At 48.1% G+C, this 13,007-nt stretch overlaps 1 protein-coding gene across 7 annotated transcripts in view; it reads right to left on the bottom strand.

The window, feature by feature from the left end:
* The window catches only part of CELF5 (CUGBP Elav-like family member 5), a 41,406-nt gene that overhangs the window by 7,615 nt on the left and 20,784 nt on the right, over window positions 1-13,007 (bottom strand). For 5 of the 7 annotated variants that reach the window (XR_012626524.1, XM_074851360.1, XM_074851361.1 and 2 more), the window contains exons 3-6: window positions 12,798-12,849; window positions 5,071-5,199; window positions 4,392-4,471; window positions 3,267-3,413 (exon numbers count right to left, since the gene is read on the bottom strand). Coding sequence is in view for 6 of the 7 variants with exons in the window: in XM_074851360.1 (XP_074707461.1) it covers window positions 3,267-3,413; window positions 4,392-4,471; window positions 5,071-5,199; window positions 12,798-12,849 (408 nt within the window). In the remaining variant the exon portion in view is untranslated. The remainder of the gene's footprint in view (window positions 1-3,266; window positions 3,414-4,391; window positions 4,472-5,070; window positions 5,200-12,797; window positions 12,850-13,007) is intronic. The other 2 variants (XM_074851364.1, XM_074851365.1) reach the window with 2 other exon arrangements.

Here is a 13,007-nt window from a genome sequence, read left to right as displayed (position 1 = left end):
TGACAGCAAAGGGGTTCACTACCGCTTGACTCCAGAAAGCAAGTGCCCTGAAATCATCTCATCTCTTTGCCAACACGTTGTCTTTGGAGTGATTCCACTCAGGCAGGGCTCACATTACTGGGAACCACTCCCCCCAAGCCAGGATTAGAGCAAAATGTGGCCTTCCTGAGAGCACAAAACTCTGCTAAGGAAGGTGTCCCTATGGCAATCAGTCTGCACATATTTCTAGTCCTATCTTCACACTGTCCCCATTTAAGGATGTAGGAACCAATGCATTTCTTCTTTACTAGATGAATATTGATTTTTTTTCTCATTAATGACTGTTCTGCGCCAAGCTCTGGCTGGAACAAGGCCTGCATCCAACTGCACATGCACCAAACTACCATTCCGAAATTGTTTTCATTACTTAAATAAAATAACCATAATGAACCATAAGAGCAGGAAGATGGGGGGGGGCACGAACAAACTGGTTTGTGTTTGGAACTGATTTATGAAATACAAGAAATATTCAAGCATTATAAGCAGTTAGCAAATTGCACTAGCTGCTTTTTTAAGACTTCAGGCCTTTTTTGTATTGATTATTATTTTTTCAGTTCTCAATCAGTTCCCTGATTTCATCTGACCTAATCACTGAATTCAACTTGTTGAATAAACTGAAATGAAGGAAATACTTTTCACTTGCAGAAGAGGCACCTGGGATCAAAACCTGGTTTAAGCACTGAAATAAACTGCTTCCAGATGCTCAGCCAGTCTTATTTCCCAGATAAGCATGAGAATTTTTCTTACAAACTGTATCAGCTAACATGTACAGTTTCACTATTTTTAGTATCTTATGTTGTATATTTGAATAGATCAGAATAACTTTAGACCTAACATAGTTTGTGATTATTTAATGTTTGAGACAGTTTTTAAAGGAAAATGTAATTAATATAAATTTAAAACATCCAACTGAAAAAACCCGAAAAACTAAACAACCCAGGCTCCAAACTTCTTCCTAGGCCAGGTACTCTGGAGACTGCTTTGGCTTGGCAAGGCAGCAAATCCCACGGGGACAGGGAGAGAAAGTTGTTGGTGTATTAAATCGTGAACATAAGAACCAATGTCTGTGATGCACCAGTTCACCCCAGCAGCACTCCTCTCTGTTGCATCTCCCAGGCCTGTGAGTAACCTTGGGTGCAGCACTTAACTACTCCAAGCCCTGCACCATGCAAGCATGAACTGTGTTGGAGTTCCCTTGAGCCCTGGCTTACCAGAGGTCCCAGCTCCCAAGAGCTGCCCATGGCAGGACATTTGAAGGTGCTGTAAGGAGATTCTGTCCCCACTTCCAGAGATATTAGATGTCATTTCAAAGGGTTGATACCCTCTTCCTCTGATGGGGACAGTGTATGCATATGAGAACTGGCTAGGATCTCTCCTCCAGGAGAAGGGAGACCAAAGACTGGGATGACACAAGAGAAGAAACAATCAGGTATGAGGTCAGTGCCTCAGAAAGGAGAACCAAAACCAGTGGAAAGTAAAAGGAGGAAAAAACCTGAAAGAGTGGGAGACAGGCTGAGTCTTGAGTCAAGGGAAAAGCCAAAATAAAGTCACAGAGCGGAAAGGCCAGTGAAGAATCAAAGCAACAAATTTACAGATGACTGAGGAGAAAGAAGATGCAGATAAGCAGGGAGCACAGCCGAGGTCTGACTGGCTTCCTGTCATCAGCAGGAGTTTCTGAAGATTGGAGGGTACTTAAAGACTGAGTCTAGAAGGTCCCGCTGCTCTCCTTCCTTAACATCCTGGACCATAACCTAATAAAGTACTGCCACCATAACCTCACCGTGCGGTCCATCCCTGCCTCCTTCACCATCATACCATGCCCAAGTTAGCACCACCTCCACACCAGAACGATCATCTCACAGCTGAGCTAAGCTACAACCTTAGACCTCAGGTACAGCTGGCTTGTGGATTACAGGGCTGCATAGAAAAGACTAGTCCTGGCAAGAGATACTGATGTCTGGCCAGAAACAGTTCTCCCTTCTAAACCATTCTTCTGCTGGAAGCCTTGGTGTTTGGAATGGTATAGCTGTTCTCAGCCTCATTACACAAGAAGAGTCAAATAATCTGTGTTGGACAAATTCTACGTTTGGTTCCCAAAACCACCCCATCAGTATGGAGCCTCAGATGTATTGCCTCTTTTGCTACTTCATGCTCTTGCCACACATCTAAATGGAATTTGGCAGTTTCTGGGCATTCTTTGAGACGAAACGGCCAACAATTGAGAAACAGTTCCTTCTCTGTCGTGTAGATGGGAGACACACCGAATAGCTACTGAAGCCAGAGGTGAAAGAGGTGTCCACATATATGAGAAGAACAGGTTTATTTGTGCTCCCTCCCCAGAAAATTACTTTCAGTAACAGTATCTACTTTTGACTTCTTTCTTTGACACAAGCATCTCTCATGCCTTGAGCAATTTCTGAGCCTCCTTCCATGGGCTTTATGCTTCGTAGCAGAGACCTCTGAAAATGACAGTCACCAAGACAACCCAGAAGATGCTCTACCACAGCTGATCAGTGACTTTTTGAGGTTGGGACCTACCTCAAACATTAACGGAATCACCACCATCGCTCCAAGGCAAGGAGGCTCTCTCAGTAAGATCCAAAGAACAGCCAGTCCTGCCAGAGGCAGCCAGACTGCTGAAACACCTCTGACCCTCTGTTACCCACTGGTCCCTCTCCAGCATCCTGCAAATCTCACAGTCACACTAACCAAGAGAGAAAACCCTGGGAGCCAAAGACAGCACCGGGGGGATTAGGGCCCTCCTGAGAATTTCAGCAGAGAAATGAACACATGAAGCTGGGCCCAGGGCTCTCTCGGTGCTCCAAAAACAGAGACACACATTTGTGCCACAGACCCAGAGGAAGAATTCACAAGTTGGCCGACTGTCGCGTCCGGCAGACATCACCCAGGAATCATGGCTCTGAGCTGTCCTCAAAACAAGACAGAAAGACACTGGGTCATGCTTGACCTGTTCCCAGACACCTCCGCCAGTCTACATCACTTGCTTTGAGAAGGTCCCAGCTCTCTCCTGTCACCCCTTCCAGGAGAGAAATGCACAAAGACTAGGCTGCTGACTGGAGAAACTGAAGCCAGGAATAACTCCCAGGTGCCGGCAAGCTTTCACGCATTTGTTACAGAGACCTGTTTGTGGTCTCCCAGCCCAGGTATGGTGCTGCCCCACAGCCAAGAGGGCAGCCTTTCCCCACACACACACGCGTGATACTCACAGCCTGCGCATAGGCGCTGTATGGGCTGAACGGCAAGGTGAGAGATGGAGTGAATATCCCCAGCTGCCCCACCATTTGCTGCATACGACGGAGGGTCCTCTCCTTATCTGTGTCAGCAAACTTCACCACTAGACTGGAGGAGGCGCCCTAGGCACAGAGAGAGGAGACAGAGAGAGGAGGCAGGGGAAGAAGAGGCCGTGGGACAGCCAGAGAGTCAGCAGTCAGGCAAGGTGGGATGGGGCAGAGCAGGCAGCAGAGAGGAGTGGGAAGAGGAGCAGAAGAGCAAATATTGGCGTGAAAGTGCTCGGGAGCTGCCTGGAACCTGTGCTGCGCCCTTCTCCATCCATCCGTCCATCCAACCCTTCCCTCTCCCGCCCTTCCCCTTGCACCCTGGATCTCACGCAGCTGTACAAGTGGGTGCACACATCCCTGGCTGCGCTCACCAGGTGACGGTGCAGCCAGGAACAACCAGGACAGCGTCAGCCACAAGCACCATCCTTCCACCACCATAAGCTTGGCTGAATAGGCAGAGCAGTTCCCGGCAGCTGGAAATACCCCTGCTGCAGCAATGCACTGTCCTGCCCACAAGGTGCCTCGATCCAGGTTAGAGATTGTGAGAGACAGATCACAACTGCAGCTCCGCTTGCGCAAGAAGGCACAGCTGCAGCTACACAACCCCACACAGTGCACAAAGCGTTCACATCCCCACCCAGCCTGCCCCAGAGGCCTCCTCCACTGCCTAAATAAGAGAAGGCTGGGAGTGAGCTCAGACACTGGAGTCCTTGACTGCTCTTGTTGCTGAATCATTAGCTTGCACCCTGCTTGGTTTTGAACTATACCAGGTAGCTATCTCCTAGACAAATTCATGGCCTGGTTCTTGTCTCTCTTTTATTTAGCCTTTATAGCTGCTGTTACCACCAGCCTGGACAGACATAGATACGCACACCAGCCCTGGAGACAGGATGGTTCCCAAAGACAAGAGCACATCCCCCACCCCCCCACAACCACACAAGCTGGAAACTGCAGTTGAACCTGTCATGGTTTTGGACAGTGAGGGGAGGTCCCTGCAACAGGGTGATGGGAAGAGGATTAGGAAGAAGGTAGGTACCCTGGCCTTATACTCACGGGCATTGTCTGGCTGCCATGGAGTGCGTGGATTGCTGCCTGAGCCTCTGTGTGAGATGAGAACTTTACAAAAGCACAGCCTGGAAAGGGACAGAAAGAGCACAGGAGATTGCAGTGACAGGACTGCTGTGAAAGTGCCCCTTGCATCATCATGCAAGGGACAGTATCTGGATCTCAGGCAGGGCAAAGGAAAGCCACCCCAAGAAAGCAGGGAACAAAAAGGATGACTCATCCCAAATTCTCTATCCTGGAAAAAACAGGAAGGGTCTCAAATTGTTACTTCAGTGATATACTCTATAGATGATGTCACCACCTCCACCCTTGCCCCTGATTACCTCTTCCCCAAATTCTCTATGCACTCCTAATTGTGGTTACAAACATTTCAAATTGCAGACCCAGACTGAGCCAACAGGCTCACCAGTGATCCTGGTAACTCAGCTACTCATCGTGCTCTGCTTCCCCTCCTTTCACCTCAGTCTCTGCCCATCTTCCCCAATCCTTCCTTGCAGCAGACAACTCTTCCTGCCCTCCTTCCTATGCCTGGCTGTGATATGGGTTCCCATAAAGATGGGGTGGGAGAATAAGTGCCCCAGTGGAAAGGAGGCACAGATGGTGAGGCAGGTGAGCGCTACCTGAAGAGCAGGGGGAAAATGAGCATGACACACAGAGGGGTTCACACCTTTGCTGTTACCATCAGGTCCACGGAGCACTGTACATTCATCAATGACCCCAAATGGTTCAAAGAGCCGGAGCACGTCATCCTCAGACTGTTGCTTATTTAACATGCCCACAAAGAGCTTCCTGTCCCCTAGGGGCAAACACAGAAACATCAACCTTCTATGAGGCTTACAGTCCAAGGCAGGAGGATTGGGACACTTAAGCACAAAACAGCCTAGTGTTGAAAACATGCCTGGCATGGAAATGATTTGCTGTTGGCTGAAAAGCTTCCAGGGGTGAGTATGCAGGGTCCTCCTAAGCTCCTCACACTTGCAAAGGTTTCTGTGGCTTCCCCTCTCCTACCCTTCCCAAAGGAAAAAGAAGGTTAATAATTTCCTTCTATTCATTAGCCCTTTCCTTTGAATGATCCAACACAAATGGTAATAAGAAAAACCGCCTGGGCAATTATACCCTTATTGAACAGTATGCGAAGTCCAAGAGGTACCTTAGGAAACAGAGCAGACCAACTCAGGCAACACGAATAAATTCCAGGACCCTTGGCTTCTGTTTCCCTTTCCTTCTCTCCAAGATCACTGTTTCCACAGCTGCTACGTAACCAAGCATCTTAGATTCAATTTGCCCTTCCCTACCCCAGTCTAACCAGTATGTCTACCGAGCTGTCCTCTAAGGCCTGGGAATAAACCCTGGCATCCTGGGTCCCAATTTGCCTCACCATAGGATCAGCCAAACGCAAGACAGTTGGGTGAGGGCCAACAAACAGCTCCACGGTCCTCACTTCCCCCCGTGTGACACTGTCGGGGGGTGGAAGGCTGGCCAACACATCCAGGACTTTGATTAGGGTCCTTCTGGGTTCCTCCCTTGCAAGGGAGAAGTAAGGATTATGGTTTCGTTGGGATGGCCAAGTGTGGAGGTGGGAAGAAAGGTGCACAGTGCTTTCTTCCCCTCTTTACCCCCATCAGTACACAGAGGGGCCCATCGCACAGCCTGATGCCATCCAGTCAAGCACAAACACAGCAGTAGTTGGGGCAACATCCTCCACAGATTGCTGTGAATAGCTATTAAAACAGCACAACATTAAAATCGCAGCCTTAATGCCAGCCCAATCTCCATTTTTGCAAGGAGATGGTTGTGCCAATCCTCCCTCACTGCCCCAAACATGCATGGGGAGACATGACCCATAGGAGCAAAGGTGTCAGGATATAGCTAGTGAGAGAGGATTCCTTATTGTTAATGACACGATCAGAGGGGCTGGCTTCAAACAAAACCAACGTAATGTGACACACGTCAGGGAAAATAGCAAGGAAGCTGCTATCTGTTTGAGAGTGCAGTGACCTGAAAAACAACAGGTCTTGGAGCTACAGCAGCAAAGCAGGCTGCAGGGGTGGTGGTGTGTATGTATGGCAGGAATGGATGATACATTACACATTCACACTGCCGGCAAAGCCCCCCCAGCCCCTTCCTTACACCCATTGGCTCAGAGGATTGTTCCCACCCAGGTAAGTAAGCAAGCTGCCTCCCGCCACCGCTCTGCCACACACAGACACACTTGGGAACACATGCAGGATCTATCTACACGTGCCACTGGTCCCTTGCAGAAAAGTAGACGCACACACAAAACATTAATGGACAAGCAGGTAGGCTGATGCATGCACAGGAACATGCTTGCACATCGACCCAGCTTTCAGAAACAAACTTCCTCAGTGAGCAAGAGGGATGTGCAGACAGATGTGCTCTTCCACCATGCAGATACCACAGGGAGCAACTTTGTACAGCTGCACCACCCCACAGGGCCCAAGCACAAGCTCATGCAGGCGCAGTTCTCCACTAGGCACTAGATGTACATGCAACAGACGCCACTTTGATCCACCACAGAGAAAGGGTTAAAAGTGTTGCATCTAAGGCTCTTACCCAGTCCCAAACAGATACTCCTGATTTATATCACTGGAAGTGGCTGAAATACATGGCCTTGTGTATTTCTTAAAGGCCATATTTCCCAGCTTCCCCATTTTCATGATTCCCTGGATAACTAAACCTGCAGGAATTTCATCCCCTTCCATTTTGCTTGTGATTCTTTTCTTTCTACATTTCTTCCTGCACCTGCATGACAGTGGTTGCATTTTGGAGACACTATTTCAGCTGATTGAGTCCATCCAAAATTTAGTGCTCTGGCCATGCCCAATAATCCCAAGCCAAGGCACAGTAGCTAATAAACCAGGTGCTGTACAGCTGCCTTCTTAGCAGTAAGACAGCATCTGCCCTCACCCAAGGGCCAGCTCAGAAAAGCTGGTGGGCAAACCAGCCAAAAAATAGCACATAGAGAAGGTGAAAAATCTGACCAGAAGGGGAGTGATAAAAAAATGGGACTGGTCAGGAACATATTTACTGGGAGGTGGAGAGGAGAATGGAAACTAAAGGAGCAGTAGCTCTGTGCTCCCATTAAAATCCTGGTGCCATATGTGATCCCAGTTTGGCTGTGGGAGGGGACACTTTAGCTCTGCAGTGTTCTCCCTTCCTTTGCCCTGAATCTATATTGCAGCTGCAGCCAGGCCTTATTTCAGATATGTGCACCATGCTGCAGCCTTTGGATTGCAAACATATCGGGAGTTCCTCAAAAAACACATCAACAAAGGGGAAAAACACACTGCGAAATATTTGTACTGACTTTAGATGCTGTAAAATAATCCTCTGTTCTTTGAACTAACATGCAAGTAATTGTCGACTAGGACTTAACAGCCAGAAATGCACTTGATGGTCTTGCCTTGCTCTTTAGGGACCCCAGTAGGCTGTCTGATCGTGGAAGGGGGGTGTCAAGACAACTGGAAAGTCAGTTATATTAGAAATTTAAAAAGCTGGCACTCTAGATGGGGGGAACATATAGCTACATGGACATAACGTGACTTTTGTAACGCTGGCCTTTTGCTTCTGGATCTGATTTTGTGTAAAGTGAGGTTTTTGTGGAAGAATAGTGGGTAACCAGTAGAGAGTCGGCTAAGTGGTTCCAATTTTGGCTGACGACTAATTCAGTGCAAAGACCTAATGGTTACCACAGCCACCCAAAGCTTAAGCCTCCACTAAGCAACAGTCTAATGGATGCAAGAGGCCACAGCTTTGCAATGGAGGCACTGAACAAAAAGGAACCTTGTCAACTTGCAATCAAAACTATGAGTTACTAGTTGCTTTCTCCTTCAGAGGGTCTTGAAATTTCCTGGATAATTCTTGTGGTTCCCTCCTCATGCCATTTCTGTTGGATCAAAAGCATTTTTTTTTACCCTGCACTTTGGGAAAGGTCCACTGAAGCAGTGGATGCTAGTCTCCATTCTTGCAGTCTTACTGCAGGTCTTCTGTTGTCTGACAGGGCTCACTAAGTGAACGTTTTGGAAGTCCTGTGTTTATGTGGGAATTTCAGCTTTTCTGTTTTGAATTTGAAAGAAAAAAATGCCAGCCTTCCTGGCTATGTAGAACAGGTTAAAACTGTGATACCTTAGGGACTCAAGCTGTAAAGGCAAACATAAAGAAACACACCTATTGGTTTTGAATCTTTTCTGAATGCCCAGAACAGCAATATTAGAAGGGGGTGAAGTCACTGACAGCGTAAGATTTTTTCATAGTTATTTTCATTTCACACAGCCCAGTTCCCAAGATTGTAGGAAAAGGATCCAGGCTTATTCCCATGGGATACCCCTTTGCAGCAACTGGGAAGCTGTGAAAGGGCTCCTCTGCTGCTGATCTCTCTCCTTCTCTGTGTGTTGGAGCCCAAACGACGATCTAGTGCCCTCTCACTTCGGGCAGCTTCCAGATAGGGGCATTCCCCTACCAATAACTAAGCTGTCTCATCTCTCCACAACTGGGCCAAAACCTTGCAAGCCCTTTCACCTGATGTCTGCTGAAACCACTTGTAAAATGGTCGATCCCAAATCAGGTGGCGTCCTCAAGCCACTGCTGTGGGTCACTGGCTCCTTTGGCTCCCCAGCAGGGACTCGTGCAGCTCTGGAAGAGCTCCTCTCCCCAGTTTGTAACAGCACACCCTCCTCCTGCCATTTTTTCTTCACTTTCTCTCCAGCTCTTGTTTTTCACCCTCTGATTGGCAATTTCCCATGCTGTCCAACAATCAGGAAAATTGTCTCTGATCTCTGACTGTTGAGTTCCCATGGAAACATGGTCTGGGCACAGTCAGTCACCCAGGCAGCAAGAGAAGGGCCAGTGCAGAGCAGGTCACTGATGAAGATACCACAGGAACAAGCGAGGGGTTAAGGCTGAATGCTTTGGCCATGAGAAAGAGAGGAGAGCACACAAGCACTGGACACTGCTCCTCTTTAAACCCAGTGGATTTAGGTCACCTGGCTAGCTGCTGTCAGCAGCAAGGGTCAGGGAGAGGGAGGAAGCCTACTCAAACAGTTGGCTATGGACAGGATGCAGCAAATCTCCTTGGGTATGCAGAGACCTTCCTTGTCTCTAAGGCAGTGCTAATGGGCTTGGGCTAGCTGTCACATCACATCAGTGCAGCAGAGTGCTCCAGGTCTCGCAAGAAGCACAGTCAAGCTCCTCTGCCCCCTCACTCCATCTCCTCCTAGCACTCCCAGCCTCATCAGGGGCGTGAGGGAAAGGAGGAAAGAGCTGGTAAAGCCTGTGCCAGAATCACAGGTCCCCTTCTGAACTAATGCAGACAGCATCTTTTAATTAGTGAACTCCTTCTGCAGGGTTGCAGTAACACTGAGCATCCAGGTATCCCCACAAGTCCCTGCAGGGCTTGGCCAAAACTGCCCCTATGGCACAAAAATCAGCATCTCTTAGACCAGGAGACAAATCCTGGTGCCCTAACTTCATGTACTTAATTCAGGGTGCTTAATTTGAGAGATGTCAGTCCCTGGAGAGGATAAAAGAGGTTCTCTTTGAGGATAATGCAGAACAGAGCCTCACTGATGCATGAAGTTGTTCCCTTGATAAATTCCTAGTCCAAGCAGTTCTGCCCTGCCCCAAATCTTTCTTTTACCTCCTGCCAGTGTAGGGCTATTGCTATAGGGAATGGCTCTTCCCATATCTGCAAACTTGCTCATCCGCTTCTCTGACAAGTGGAACATCATAACAGAAACCTCTGGAAAGAGCAACCTGATTCAGATAAATATAGGGTGCTGTCTTGATGCTGCTTCTGCCTCAGGAAAAATTCCAGTTTGTCATGGATCCTGTGGGAGCTACTCGTTTCTGAGCTCTGCAGTGAAGCTGGAAGGAAACTGGGCACATGTGCTAGAGGGAGGCCAGTGTTCAGACTCCAAAGGCTGCTCTTCTCTATGACCTTCTCCATGGAAAGCAGAGCTGACTCCCTGATGTTTGCAGTCATTAGAGACAGTGGCACTTTTCATAAGCTTAGAGATTTCAGAGCCCAATGCTTTGACCAAAAGCTTGCCTCCAAATCAACATCCTGTTTTTGAACCTGTTGGCCTCTTTCAGCTCAGTTTAACAGAGGAGCTTAGGCATTAGAGATGTTAAGTTGCAACACGTTCTGTGATACTAGGTGGCTGTGTATAGAAGAGAGTTCATAGTAGTGCCCCACCAGCAAAATAAAGACTGCAGAAATTACCTCAGCCTAGTATTAGACACCAGAGATTCCGGAGTTGTGCTTATCAAAGAGACACAAACTGTTAAGAAAACAAAGCTGTAGTGGTCGGTCTGTTCACAGCCTGAATTGCCTGGTATATTTTTACTGCTGTTTTGTGAGGGCTTAACGCAGGGGCGTCAGCTGTGCTTGGGTGGTACTGGTGAAGGTAAACGTGTGCGTTTGCCTACGAATGTGTGTGTCAAGTGGGCACATGTATGTATTTGTAAAACAGTGCACACATGGGGCATCCATCTGTAGGTACATCTGTCTGTGTCTCTGTGTTGGCTGTGAAGGTTGCTACGCAGCCATGACTTGCAGCCTGAGAGTGCATGGGATCTGCCAGTGTGTATATGTAATGGTTCTGTGATGTTGAGTTATGGGTATGACTGGCAAAGGCTTTCCTAGTCTTCTATGCTTGTTTGGTGTTTTTAAGACTCATTAGGAATAACCTCAGATACAATTACACAATTTCTGAATTAATTAGAAATCTGGGGTGCAAATTTTTAAAATCAATGTGGTGGGGGAAGGATTGACCACCTAATGGTTGTATCTAGAGGCAATATGAGGTGTCAGTGAGCAGTCAGCTGCTTCTATCCCCATTGCAGGCACCTCTAAAGAACAGCTCATCCACTCTTAGTACCAGTGTCAAGAGGGAGAGAGTGATCACCCTGAAGGCACTGGTCTCTTTTTACTGTCTGTAGCATGGACAAGGACCTTAAACTCAACCCTGAACCCAGGGGCTGAAGTAAGGTGAGATGAATCCAGTCCTATGTGTTTTAGGTATGCCAGTTTCTTTGGGAGGCTTAAGCTATGGCTCTTTTGAAAAGGAGCGGGTCTGTAGGTGGTGGCATGTCTGGGATTCTCAGTATAGCCCAAGGGAATAAAAATGCTCAGACTTCAGTAAAAATCAGGTGTCTTATCCCTGAAGTAAATAATGAAAAGTCACAGATTCTATTTGGAAAAATGATCTGACTTAAACAGATAAACTTTTTTTTACACAACCATAAATACACACATTCATGTAAAATATATCTCATGTTCCTGCCAGTGCAATAATTGAAAGTCACTACAAATTGCTTGGAAGTGACCCCTTAAAATTTAAAACAAAAGCCTTCCAAATCTAAACACAGCATGCAGGATATGCTGCCCTACAGGACAAACAGTCTCACACAAATTCTCCTCTCCCCACTACTAAACTGCTTTCAGAGGCAGCACCAACAGCACAAGGCATGGAGAGGCAGATGCAGGAATGGAGAGAAGAGGAAAAGAAATGTATCAGTAAGACAAGGAAAAGCAGCAATAGGCGTTCATAAATTTGGAAAGGGCTGGAGTTGCAAACCTTCTCCACCTGGAGGAGGCATCTGAGCTGCTGTGAGCTCCCCATTAAATTAACAGAGATTCTCCTGTTGAAACCTTCCAGCTCTGAACTACCTGGTATGTGCTGCTCTAAACCAAGCTGGTCCCCTACAGGCTGACACCACCTCCACCTCACCTCAGGCCTAAACCCAGGATCCTTTCCCTTTAGACACTATGTCTCCATCACATGCTATCTTCTGCAACAGCACTTGGGCCCTGACAGTGCGATGGGGGCTCCTGCAGGACTGAGAGCGGAGAGGCTGAGACAGTCCAGCAGTGATGGGGGAGGCAGAGAAGTGAGCTGCAGACAGGACAATCAGCTGCAGAGCAGTAAACTGAACAGGTTAAAAAGCCAGTGCTGCTGCAGGGATCTGGCTTGTATTGGGCTGATCAGGTATAAGAATGAAGAAACCTCTTCCCAACTGCTTACACCCTACCCTCCAGGACCCCTGGTGCCATACACTGAAGTGCATGCCTGCTTCAGTAACCTGGGGCAGACATCATGAGGCTCAAAGGGCTGGGAAAAAGAGTGAAGTGGGCAGCCACGTTATTACCCTTAGGACTTGGGATGCTCTCAGCTTCCTGCTGTGCCAAGCTGAAGGCTCCTCATCAAAGCCTACCCCTAGAGTCTCCTCCTGCCCCCACAAATCCCTGCCACACACAAACATCCCTTCATACAGATTGCAGGGAAAGGAAGGCCAGGGCAGGAGCCTGTCTCTTTGCTTGGTCCCCCTCACAAGCACAAAGCCGCCAAAGGAGAAACAAGGAGAGATTACAACTACCTCCACGGCTCTCGCTGTCTGCGGGTTTCACTTGAATCGGGCGCGCCATCTGCAATGAAAGAGAAATGCAGAGGGTTAGAGCCTGGACCATCTGCCTGGCACACGGAGCTGATGGCAGTGGCACCAGGGTGCCCCTTTCCGCCTGCTGGGCAGAGTAGGAGAGTGGCAGAAGGGAACCAAGACATCATGATGGCAACCAAAACCCTT

Source organism: Strix uralensis, chromosome 27 (genome assembly GCF_047716275.1).
Source record: "Strix uralensis isolate ZFMK-TIS-50842 chromosome 27, bStrUra1, whole genome shotgun sequence".
Lineage (NCBI taxonomy): Eukaryota > Metazoa > Chordata > Aves > Strigiformes > Strigidae > Strix > Strix uralensis.
The sequence above is the reverse complement of the archived record's forward strand: the minus strand, read 5'-3'. Positions and strand labels throughout refer to the sequence as shown.